The sequence below is a fragment of the Macrobrachium rosenbergii genome, chromosome 54 (assembly GCF_040412425.1).
Source record: "Macrobrachium rosenbergii isolate ZJJX-2024 chromosome 54, ASM4041242v1, whole genome shotgun sequence".
NCBI lineage: Eukaryota > Metazoa > Arthropoda > Malacostraca > Decapoda > Palaemonidae > Macrobrachium > Macrobrachium rosenbergii.
The window spans coordinates 12,275,799-12,289,401 of record NC_089794.1 but is presented as its reverse complement, the minus strand read 5'-3'; the positions used below and the strand labels follow the sequence as shown (position 1 = coordinate 12,289,401).

General features: G+C 34.9%; 1 protein-coding gene across 3 annotated transcripts in view; it reads right to left on the bottom strand.

The window, feature by feature from the left end:
* LOC136834746 (kin of IRRE-like protein 1) overlaps positions 1-13,603 on the bottom strand; it is a 237,787-nt gene that overhangs the window by 25,121 nt on the left and 199,063 nt on the right. For all 3 annotated transcript variants that reach the window (XM_067097346.1, XM_067097347.1, XM_067097345.1), the window contains 7 exons: positions 12,159-12,269; positions 10,799-11,002; positions 9,810-9,961; positions 8,078-8,222; positions 6,230-6,360; positions 5,347-5,506; positions 3,807-4,100 (listed from right to left, as the gene is read on the bottom strand). In XM_067097346.1, the coding sequence (XP_066953447.1) occupies positions 3,807-4,100; positions 5,347-5,506; positions 6,230-6,360; positions 8,078-8,222; positions 9,810-9,961; positions 10,799-11,002; positions 12,159-12,269 (1,197 nt within the window). The remainder of the gene's footprint in view (positions 1-3,806; positions 4,101-5,346; positions 5,507-6,229; positions 6,361-8,077; positions 8,223-9,809; positions 9,962-10,798; positions 11,003-12,158; positions 12,270-13,603) is intronic.

The following is a 13,603-nucleotide window of genomic DNA, read 5'->3' as shown; positions in this document are numbered from 1 at the left end:
TTACGAACTGACACTGATATACGAGACATTGCATTTAGCGACAAATCTCAGCAATGTTTCTCACTCCAGTGTTTGAAAAGCATACCTTTGCTAACCACCTTTGGCACATGCTTTAGGTATGGTTGTGCTGTGTGGGATTTATTGCTGGCGTAATTGAGGCTTATGTCGCAGAGCTTAATGTCACCTTTGTTAAAATTGCCACTTGGGAAACAATAAAACCTGATTGCAGTGTTCTGGAAATATCTCGTTACGAATGACAAGTTGAACACTAATCGACATGGGTAAACTACGAGAAAACAGCTGAAAGTAATTGCGCAATAAATAGTCTGCAGATTTGGTGATAAAAACGAAGAATTTGAAGACAAAACTGCAAGATATAACTCCATCTCGTCTATGGTGATCCTATCTCAAATGCCATATTTTTTTTTATCTTGTCCATCTGTTGTCCCTTCTTTAACTGATGGCGAATGATGGGAACTTATTAACACTCCATACAAACACATTAGGCCTACCTCTAGTGGCCTTTGTTTGGAATAGTCTCCTGCTGGTGTTTGTCTTTCTAATACCTGATTTCTTGGTCCATGTCTTACCAAACTTGTTTTTCATTCAAGAGGCACTGGAAAGACACTACAAAACCTAGGCAGCTAGGGTTCTGCGGAGCCAGGGGGGTTATAATGACTTTTCTATGATGTCCACGTCACTTTTTCCAAAGTTTTATTTCAGTCGTAAACTGTATCCTTCACAATAAGTAGAAGTGTGTGACACTATGTTCTAAGGCTGATAAGTACTGACTACAAAAGCTTCAGACAAATCATGAATCTTCAACGGGCTATTATGCAAAAGCACATCAGTGCAAGCCTCGTTATTCCGCCTTCATGATTTTCATTGACTTCTAAACCTTACTTCTGCTCACATTTACTGTGATCATTTTTCTCTACTAAACACTTTGAGACTGTTTCATTTGTTTTCGTAATTTCCATTTGCAATCCCCAGTCAATTCTGCGTTATCTGAAAAAATCAGCTACTCCATACTCTCTGTTGATTCCATGACCCTACCCTTAGATTTTGCCCCATCAGTTTCTTAAACCGTTTCCGTCTTTCAATTATTTTTTCCTAGTATCTCACTTTTATCTTCCCCTGACAATCTAAAACACCTTAGTTATATTTATGGTCACATTTTCAGCCTTTTCTTTCCAATTAAGAAAACCTTTATACACGTCTGCTTTAACCAGATAATGACGAGACATGCCTCCAGCTACTCCCAGTGAAACATTACATACGTTAGCTTGTATACTTACAAATAACAAACTTCGGAAAACCCAATCTATTTTCAACCACCAACCCTTTTCCTGAACGCTTTTGCACACGACTCTTCCCATTCGTATTCTCTCCACGAACTCCGTGGCTATCAACCACGCCATTTCTTTCTCTGTCACCTGCCTTTGGATTGAAGTCACCAAGCAAAACCCCAGCCTTTCTTGCTCACAGACCGAGCCAGTTATATATTCCAAGTCTCCTAGATTTATCACAACTTTTTCATCCGGCCAGACTTAATCTTGCTTCTACAGTCCTTGGACGACAACCTTTGAATGTTTTTCCCCGTTTCTGCGGTCACCAATTTTTTTTTTTATTTAATAATATGCGTTTTCCTTCCAGCGTAAAAACTCATTACTCTCAGTAACTTTTCCTCCTGTTAACGCAAATCCTCAATACCCTTCACTTTGTCTATCACTCTCAGTTTCTCTCTTTCTTGCACTATGTATGCGTGACCATAACCTCATCATTACTCGTGTGGTAAACTGTCTCTCTCTCTCTCTCTCTCTGTCTGTCTATCTGTCAGCCTCCTTCTCTCTTCTTGTATGAATGTGACCATAACTCGAGTTCTTACCACTGCAGTAAGACAGAATAATAGTAATCGTCTGTTTGTATATCTCTCAAGGGAAGATCACGACTGGGTAATTATATAGGTACTACTTTCTCTCTCTCTCTTACTTGGAAAAGACCAAGTCGAGGTGATCTCACCTGTGTGTTGTAATCATTCTAAATGTATTTTTTTTATCTGTCTAACTACTTTGATCTTTATTTATCGCAATTATCAATGAGCAAACTATATTTTCAATCTATCTCTTTCTCCTTCGTATGATAAGTACACTCAAAACAGTAATGATTTGTACTGATATAAAGTTTGTCCCTTGAGAAAGTTAAGTGGTCTCTGCTTGTGAAAGTCTTTCAATAAAGGTTTATCAGTTGGTTAATAAAAGAGAAAAGTATCTGAGATAACTTTTATTCAGTACAATCATTTTCTATTTGATAAGTGTACAGTGAATGACACCCAAGTTCTCTTAATCATTTCAGTATCTAAACGGAAATCTTTTACAATTAACTTTAATTAACGAGAGGCTGAGGTTTGAGCTGCGGGTAAAAATCCACAGACGATATCGTTTAAACTAATCGTAATTGGCTGACGCTCATGCTCAACACCTACCATTGGTTGCAGTTCAGACACATCGACTAACCAGGAGCAAGAGAGAAGCTTGAATGATATCGACTACGGATTTTTAACCGGCAGCTAAAAGAAAAAACGAAAAAAAAAAATCTAGTGACATAATAGTTCCTCATTGCCTTAAAGAATAGATCGTTCTAAGCCTAGCAAAAGTATATCACAACATCCAGTAATTCGTTTTGATGTTAATAATTACTATTTACTAAAGACAGGAATTACTGCACCTTACATTTTAATATAACAATGATTTATTTATTTATTACGTTTCGTAACATAACATACTACGGTTAAATGTTTGATTATATTTCATTATTTCGTTTGATTTACGTCGTCCTATTTCAAGTGTTATTAAAGCTATGCTGGCTTTCAAAAGAGATAGATTTCTAAATGAAATCTCTGTTAATGACACTTATTGATTTCAAGTTAAAGTCATGATAAAACACTGATTTAAATCTGGCAATAAAATACTTGTTTTGCCAAGTATTGGCATGAATTACACCACTGAATGATAGTATAATAATTGTAAAATGAATACTTTGGTAAATTCGATGTACTTATGTCTATTGTAAGCAAAATGTATGTATGTATGTATGTATATATATATATATATATATATATATATATATATATATATATATATATATATATATATATATATATATATATATATATATATATATATATATATATATATATATATATATATATATATATACACACACACACTCTCTAAAGCCTTCCCTTTTCGGATCAATGGGTCGCAGTGTGTTTTAACAGAACGTGGCTCAATCGGATCGGAGTTCTATTAACCCTTTCAACGTACGTCTTACCCCACGTAATGGCCGGCCTAGGGCACGGCTTCACCTAGACTAATCCAACCCGGATTCTCTCGTTGGGCATTTTCAATTGAAATGTATACTGTAAGTAATTAACATTACACAAAGAGTTTGCATCCATACTCCTTGCACTTGGTAGGTATCAACATATAAAGTCTTTCCTCAATTAAAACGAAAAAAGCCTACTTGAAGTCAGAGTGTACCTGTGCCCTATACATCAATATGTTTACAGAGAAAGGATATTTTCTTTTCACTTGTGCTTATCTATAGAATCACATATACTTCTTATAAGTATTGTTCACTACTACTACAGGAATTGCTTAGTTAATACTAAAAGGCCTCTTTACCCCCAGGTAGCCATTACTAATAATTAGATAAAACTGGCTTGAAATGTAGGGTGCCAAACACACGATTAATTATGCTTGAACACACCTGCCAGATGCACGACTAGTTCCTTTTCAACACACCTGCTGGTACAACATGGAAGACACAGGGTTTTTGCTGCACGTTGACGTCATTGATGCCCCAGCAGAGGAGTGACCCAAAATCGTGGTGCGTGTGGGGCGTATAGGTGACCACGCTGCTGCCGTTGAATGTTGATATATCCTCCTTGGGGATGTCCATGTACTCGCTGGAGGTGTTGAAGGCCCAGCGGAAGAACCTGGCTGGAGGATGTCCCTCCACCTCGCAGGACACGTTCACTGCCTGCCGTCGCCCTCCGCCATAGACCCACTTCTGGTTTTCCGCACATATTGGTGAAACTAAACAGGAGGAACAAGAGAAAAGCTGTCAATGATCTGGTGACAAAAGGATTCGGAAACCAACACAAAACATACATCTATAACTGTCCCATAGCAACACTTCTTCTACATCCCCTCTTCCCCTGTTGTTTGTCTTTCTTCTCAATTAGAATCTAACCATACACGTCTGTCAGACTTCTTTTAACACTCAGTCCATAAATGTATTTAAAAGCTGACCTATGTTTACAACTTTACCCAGTAAATCTGTCTTCTGTATCTCCTTTACCATTATAAAATGGTATATTGTTTTTCACCTGATACATTCGTACAGAACCTTTCTCTTATCTACTCATACCTCATACACCCTGGTCAGCCGCTTAATCACATTTTCATTGGTTTAGTAGCACTGACTCCTGGCGTTTTTCCATTCTTTAGTGCTAACCCATCATCCTCACAGTTTTTTTTAAAAGCATTCTCAAATTAAGACTAACCGCTTCTCCCCTTCAATCATACAGATTTGTCTCTTTTCTATCTTACACATCCAATAGCTGTGTGTTGTTGTTCAGAGAGAAAAATAGGGGCAACTAAACAGCCCCCTTGAAAGTAGAATTATATTATATATATATTCGCTATATGCATTAAATTAACTGGACTAATGCATTTATAATGTTTAGGGAATGAAAATAAACAGCCATTATGCTTTGGTATTCAGATCAGCAGTACTGATGTACCTATGGGTTGTCTGTTACATAACACATGATTAATCCTTTTATTTCTAGGGATCAAAACAGATAAACTACTCTTTTTCCGTCCATATCACTGAACTACAAAGCCCTTAATTGATTGGATGACATAAAAGGAAGTTTGTGAAAAAATCATTATAATTTGATAGGTAATCAGTCTGTTTGTGATCTCAATTTACCGTAGCCAATACCCTCCTGGTTACTAAGCTACCAACCTTTTTAAAGATTTTCCAACGACTGAAAACTGGCAGTAATAGTGATTTCAATAAGGCTGGCTCTTTGACATGTTGGACAAATATAAAATACTAAGTCTACAGAAAAAAGATAGGAAATCAATATAGCCATTAAAAAACAAAGGAAATAACATAAATGGGGTTCAAAATGTGTGAAAATACACAACCGCTTATTCACTTCACAAGTCTGTATAGGCTGTACGATGAGTATGAAAAGATAGTATGTTTACCTGACTCAAGATCATAATGACAACTTCACTGGTCTATTACAAAATAAGTGAAAAGGCTTACATTTCACTTTGAGCTGGACAGCGTTAGATACGGCCGAGCCTTGCACGTTGGTGCCTCTGCAAGTGTAAAATCCTGAGGAATTCCGACTTAATTTCTGGAGAACTAGGCTCATGTTACTCTGGATCACGCCGAACGTTTTGTTGTGCTCCAGCTCCCTTCCCTAAGAAGAGATATAAGAGAAATTGAGCTAATGCAGGGGTTGGGACCATAAGGTATTAACCTTCTGACTTTTGTTAATATGCATACATTATTTGCACATATGTATATATATATACATATATATATTTATATATATATGTATGTATACTATATATATATATATATATATATATATATATATATATATAAACATAAACACATACACACATATATATTTACTGTACATATATATATATATATATATATATATATATATATATATATATATATATATATATATATATACATACATATACAGGATATATATATATATATATATATATATATATATATATATATATATATATATATATATATATATATATATATATATATATATATGAGCAGATAAACATTCAGTTAATTCCAATAACAAAATAAGCAAAAGCAAAAAAGAATACACGAATATTATCAAGCAATGTTTGTCCTATAGCTTGCTTTTTTTTTTTTTAACTAACGGTAAATATCCGAATTAAGCATCAATAAAGTTTATAGCATGCTTTTGATTCGCCAGTGTATTATAGAAAGATTAACTTCCGTCACTGAAGAATAGCTTCCGCGATATCAGCTGTGTATATTTACCATCAGCTGAAAAAAGCAGATTGTGCAGACTAAGAAAAACACGAACAGACAAAATATACATACACAAAATCCTTCCAAATGAGAAAAGTAATAAAATACTTACATCGAGGAACCACTGGACTTTGGATACAGGCGGATTTGCCTGGATGTTGCACTCGAAGTAGATGTCATCTCCTTCCTTGATGTTTGTCACGTCGAGACCGAGGCCAGTGTGAAGCTGCAGTTTAGGAGAATCTGCAAGGGATGATTTAAAATGAGATATTACAGAGAGAGAGAGAGAGAGAGAGAGAGAGAGAGAGAGAGAGAGAGAGAGAGAGAGAGAGAGAGAGAGAGAGAGAAAATTCATATTTAAACGACCCGGAATATTATCCAGGCAAAACTGATTGTGTTTGTATGTATATATATATATATATATATATATATATATATATATATATATATATATATATATATATATATATATATATATATATATATATATATATATATATATATATATATATGCATTCACATACATAGACATAGCCATACGCATATACATGCGCGCACAAAAACACACATATAGAATTTAAGGACAAGAGGTCGAAAGGCCTTGCAGCACTCACTCCATTGCTTCCCTTTCCTTCGTGGATTTTGTCTTTATTTGCATGTTCATCACGTTCCATATTTTCGTGATTAAGTTACACACACACACACACACACACACACACACACACACACACACACACATATATATATATATATATATATATATATATATATATATATATATATATATATATATATATATATATATATATATATATAAACACACACACACACATACATATATATATTAATCATAGAGCTGGGGAATAAAACGAGAAGTTGACTCAGCGCTCTTGTGACTTGACTCTGAGGAGGTGTGGAAACACGAAAGCGCTTGGACAACTTCTCGTTTTTATTCTCTCCTCCAGCTCTAAGACTACTTAAGACATCAAGTTCAAGCGATTGATCTTCAATATATATATATATATATATATATATATATATATATATATATATATATATATATATATATATATATATATATATAAAAGTAAAATCCACGAAGGAAAGAAACAATGGAGTGCTGCAAGGCCTTTCGACTGTCTTCTTTCACCTAGCTAAGCAAAGGACGACAGTCGAAAGGCCTAGCAGCACTCCATTGTTTCTCTTTCATTCGTGGATTTTGTCTTTATTTATGTATTCATCACGATCCATATTTTCGTGATTCAGTTATACATACAGTATATAGATATATTATATACATCACAATATAGCTACACAACTTCAGTGTGGATAGATATTAATTACTCGAATTGGGCTTCAATAAGACGGGATGATTTAGATTCCGGACTCTTTAATTTACTTAGTACAAACTTTCGAAGTACAATCTTCATCACGTACCAATGCATCGGTACTTGACGAAGAAGACTACTGTACGTCTTCGAATGCTTGTACTATGTAAATTAAAGAGTCCGGAATCTAAACCATCCCGTCTTATTGAAGCCTAATTCGTGTAATTATATATACATGCGTGTGTGCGAGCTTACATAAATACCAACGTATATACATGCGTATGTGCGAGCTTACATAATTACCAACGTATATACAAACGCATACACACACTTACACAAAAACACACACACACACACACACACACACATATATATATATATATATATATATATATATATATATATATATATATATATATATATATATATATATATATATATATATATATATATATATATATAGCCTAGTCTACATCAAGTTTCAAAGGAAATCAATCCACAACAAAAAAAAAAAACACTGATAGCTAAGGTATACAGTAAATAAGTTATTAGACAGTATGGAGTAAGTTACTGGAACGAGGTTAAAAAAAATTGCCAAATAAACAGGAAAAACGTTAACCGCTTCTACTTACAGTAAACGTTGAGTTTCTTTGCATCTTCGACGGCCCCTCCCTCCAGCAGGGGATTGTCCGCTCTGCAGGAGAGGATTTCCCCGTTGTCATTTCGGGAGGGCTCGATGTAAACGATGGACCGGGTCATGTTCCCGTCGTGCAGAATCTGAGAGTTTTCGGGGATGAAAAATAAAGAGGAATTAGTTAACATGAGTATAAGATTCCTAGATGGGTTTTGGGAGTTACATCCGCATAAATTAGGTTAAGTGTACGACTCCAGATTGCTTTTTTGGGAATGGTACATAAGACGGAACTAGATTAATGGTACGATTCTAAATGGCTTTTTAGGAATGGTATATAAGCAGGAATTAATTAAGGGTACGATTCTAAATTGGTCTTTGGGAATGGTATTCATCAGGAACTAGATGAAGGGTACGATTCCAAATTACTTTTTGTGAATGGTACATAATCAGGGACTAGATTAAAGGTAGGATTCCAGATTTCTTTCTGGAAATGCTACATAAACAGGATTTAAATCAAAGGTAGGATTCCAAACTGCTTTTTGGGAATGCTACATAAACTGGAATTAAATTAAAGGTAGGATTCCAAATTGTATTTTGGCAATGCTGCATAAGCAGAAATTAGTTTAATGGCAAGATTCCTAATTGTTCATGCTGGAATTTGATTTAGGATAAGATTCCAAACTGCATTTTGAGAATGGTAATCCAGATTCGCAGGTGATCATTACATCAAGGGGATTAATTGCATACGATACTCGAGAATGCTAATGAATTCGAAGAATGTATGAATCGTTATATTAAATTAAATGTTCCTCTTGATGCTTGTCAAAGAATTTGTAGAGCTGACAAGCTTTCCAGTACTTGTGATAAAAGACAATGGTGAACTGACAAATTGCGAGACATTAATTAATAACTCAATAACAAAATAAGTATAAAAAATTCCTCTTCATAAAACAAGAAGTCGATGACGAAATAAACAGGCGCTTGATTCTGCTTTAAATGATAATGAAGTATTGATTGTGAAATGGTAATGCAATGCTTTTTACATGAACAACTAAAAGCAATGACACAAACAAAGAGGTCTCTTGGTAAAAATTACTCGACAAGAACATGCGAACTGTGCTAGCATGAAATGTGTAATTTCTCTGCTGGACTCCTTCAGAAAAATGTAATTATTTCTAAAATGACAAATGGCAAAGATCCCCCCACGCAGGTCTCTCATGCATATGAAAATGGACAGACAGACAAATACAGATGAGGGAAAATAAACCTCGAATCTTGATTAATATTCGAATCCGGATTAAATGATTAAGAAGAGCGAATTTTCAGTAAAACCATCTAAGTTTATTTCAGTGGGTCCGGTTTAATTATTACGAAGAAATAAGCCATGCATTCCAACCCACACTCCTGGGTTCAGTTCAGTTATCTCTCTCTCTCTCTCTCTCTCTCTCTCTCTCTCTCTCTCTCTCTCTCTCTCTCTCTTCGTCTTCCTTTTCTTCTTATGAATTACGTTTTTTTTCTCCCAAACATAAGCCGGAATAAAATATAAACTTCCTAATTCTCTGAATCAAATCATTTCTCTTTCTCCATACAGGTCAATAATTATCTATCTGTCTATCTATCTATCTATATGTCTATCTCCTTACAGTGATAAATTTCATGAATTGAAAAAATCTTCCCAATAAAGACAGAAAGCCATAAAATAAGTGACGAAATTCCAACCGACTGCTTACCTGATCTTTGCTGTTTGGAACCTGAACTCCATCCAGGTACCAGGTGAGAGAGGCAGGCGGCCTTGACCCCATGGCTTCACACACCATCTTATATTTCTGGCCTTCGGAGAGCGGGGAATTGTTCTCCAAAATTCTGACTTCCACCGGGGGAACTGTACGTGAATGGTGATGTAAGAGAAGAAGGTTTAGTTTCGGGTCAGTTCCTGGTTTTGATTTCCTTAGATGTTATTTTAGGGCGGAACGTAGTGATAAAGTCTTTGCATTTAAAGAAAGTTGTGTCTCTAATTTTGATGATGTATGAAAAGAATATGTCTAAGCATTTAGTATTTTATAAAAAAGAGTCAATACAGGAATGTTTTAGAGAATCTTGATAGTGTACATTTTCCCGTAAGAGATAACTAATAAATAAAATGTTCTTAATAATATATCTTTCGGAAAAAAATTGAAAATATTAAAATTTCTTTGTAAAAGAAGTACAGATAAAACTGTAGATTTCAGAGGCAAAATCTTATAAAAAAAAAAAACAAGAAAACACGAAGCTGTATCAAAAGCAAACAGCACGCTAGGTTCCTCTACTTTTATGCTTCACGTAAGTTACCGGATTAATCAACTGCCGACTGTTTCAACGGTCGGTTCAAATCTCCATACTCGTCTATAAACAAACTGCCATGATAGCCAAGCCATAGCACAGAAAAATATGATTAAATTATGATCAAAAGAAAAATGTTTAACTAAGATCGAAAGAGGAACTTGAAGAAAATTTAGTCAAAACTACTTCTCCTTAAATTTTTACTCATTTTTAAGCTGTATGTACCAAAAACCTACAATTTCAGTGCAATGAGCTATGTGATGATATACATAAGTTAGTAATTACTAGCTGTATTTAAAGAACATGGATATAAAGTTGACACATAAACATATTAGTACTCTCGGAAATTCTTATTACGCAAATAAGAGTTATAAACTGAGAACTTCAAGCCAATACTCACAAGTCATGTCTAAAGTAACTGACGCTGACAAGGGTCGTGACATATTTGAGTTCGTGGCGTTGCAAGTCAGCAGTCGAAACAGGTGCTGACGTGAGAGGTTGGGCAACGTCAGCATATTTGTGGCAATTTCTCCCTCGCTGTATTCCATGACTTCGTCTAAGAGGGAGGTCCCATGCCACCAGGTGATCTGTGGCTTTGGTTTGCCTGGGAAGGTCGAAAGACATTTATATATATATATATATATATATATATATATATATATATATATATATATATATATATATATATATATATATATATATGTATATAAAAATATATATATGTGTATATATATGCAGTATATATATATATATATATATATATCTACACATATACATATAAACCTCTGCAAATTACCATTACACAAAAACTGCAATTTAGTTCATGCACAAGGGTCCAAATTAAATGTTTCTATGGAATGATAATAGTAATAAGAAAAAATTATAATAAACTTTAGAAACAGAAGCATTATCTTTAACTTGCATTATGTGATAAACTACATGAATAGTAGATCAAATAGATAATTGCAGCTCTCCATCAGCTAAAGGACCTAATAATTAAAATCCAACAGTCTTAAAGCTATTTAAACAGAAAAACCAAATAATCGGATCAAGAGATTTTGTAAAGAAACTAATTTATAAACGAGAAAGTCGAGATATCTCCGTAAAAGCCAGGAAACATTTTCCATAATAATTAATAAGAGAGAAAATGAAGCTCACGGTAAAAATATAAAACTGTATCCTTATATTAAATTCAAACGACGAATTATATATCTAAATGCGATGAATAACCCCCGAAATCTTTATGGCATGAGGTAATATGGTAGAAATATAAAGGTATAAATTACGCAAATACAAGTGAAAGTTGAAAAGTTATGCCGGGTACAACAGAAGCTTTTCATAATACGAGCAGAAGATGTAGCAATCCTTGTTAACGAAGTAAAACTACGAGAGGTACCAAAACCTGAGAATATTACAAGAACTATCCATCCCACAAAAGAGTAAGAATTCCAGTGAACCTCATACATTAAATATAAACAGAAATTCTGATAATGGTAAAAGCTAATACTATCGGTTCAGGAAATATTAGAATAAATATTTACATAAAACACAGAACAGATTCGAATAATCTAAAAAACTATTATTATGATAATTATTACAATTACTATCAGACAAAGTAAGCAAATAGCTAAGGCAAACAAGTACAATACGAACTGCTAACTAAACAACGCGAGAACATTCTGAGAAGAACATGGTCTACCTGCCGACGAACATCAAAAGCTGAAAGGTAAACAGTCAAAAAAACAAACAAACAAACCAACCTCCTGTGGTCTGGCACGTGAGAGTCAGCTTGCCCTTCACGGGATAAGGTCCGATGATTCCGCTCAGCTCTAATCCCGATTGATTGGTGATGCTGATTCGTCGGGGAGGCACTGCAAAGGGAAACATCATTCACACTTGGCGGACCTCCACTGAATTCTGAGAGGAATTATGAGAGAGCTCTGATTGCCAGCCAGTCTTGCTTGGGGTTGCGTGAGAGAGAGAGAGAGAGAGAGAGAGAGAGAGAGAGAGAGAGAGAGAGAGAGAGAGAGAGAGAGAGAGAGACTTCTTTTCATGCACTATTTTTGGGGCATTGATTTGCCAGGCTTGATGGGGGTGAAGAGGTGGGAGATTCTCCTCTTATGCCAATATCTTGAGATTACGGGAGACTCGGAAATACTCCTTTTCAGCTTAGTTACGAAACTCTTCATTCATGTCCGAGAATGTGCTGAGGGGGCATTTGAAATGCCGTGTATAAACCACGAGGGAGACTCCACTTAAATCACCCTTTCGAGTCGCTGAGACATTTGAGATACTGTATATAACTTAGATTGGAAATTCCTCTTAAGTCACCATTTTGAGGGCGTAGAAACATTTCCAATGCTGAATATAACTTAGAGGGAAATTCCTTTTAAGTCGCTACTTTGAGGTCCTGGAAACGTTTGCAATACTTAATATAACTTAGAAGAAAACTCTCCTTTTATGTCACCATTTTCAGTCGCGGAAACATTTGAAATACTTTATAAAACTCATAAAGGAGGCTCATTTTGAGATCGCGTGATCCTTTGAATTACTATTTATAAATAACTCGTTAGTATTTAATCTAGTAATCCATCATAAAGACCGTTCATGAACCAAAATGTTTTTGCATGCAGTATATCCTTCCTTTTGATGACGTTAATACAGGTAGGACCGATGAAAATCCCGACAAACTATACTTGAATAATAGATAACCCCTTATTCCACAAATTCAACAAAAGCCGGCAAGTTTTTTCATAGCTAATACTTTGAAGCCAAGGTCTTTTAAAAATTTCTCATTAATGAAACGCCTAATTGGGCGAGCTACCTGAAAGGCCCTTGCCTAACCAGACCAGAGGAAAGAAAATAAAAGGTAGTTAGATGAAAAATCTTACAAATTCATTCGGTTTCAAGTCTAAACTTATTCTAGTTAGGGAGTTCATTACTATGAAAAAGACCTTGCAAGTTTATCCCCGACTCACAAGTGCATTTAAGTCTATGTGTAAATGTGAGCACAAACTGCAATTTAATATTTCTGAATGATGAATTTTTGCATTATGCATACAATGAATGTAGTCAGTTTTTTGGGAGCTGACAGTCAATATAAAACAGCAGATATCCTTGTAACCATAATCAGCCAATCACATTTAGCTTAAGTGATATCAGTTGTGGATATTTGTCGTCAGCTCCAAAAAGTAGAATGCAATAT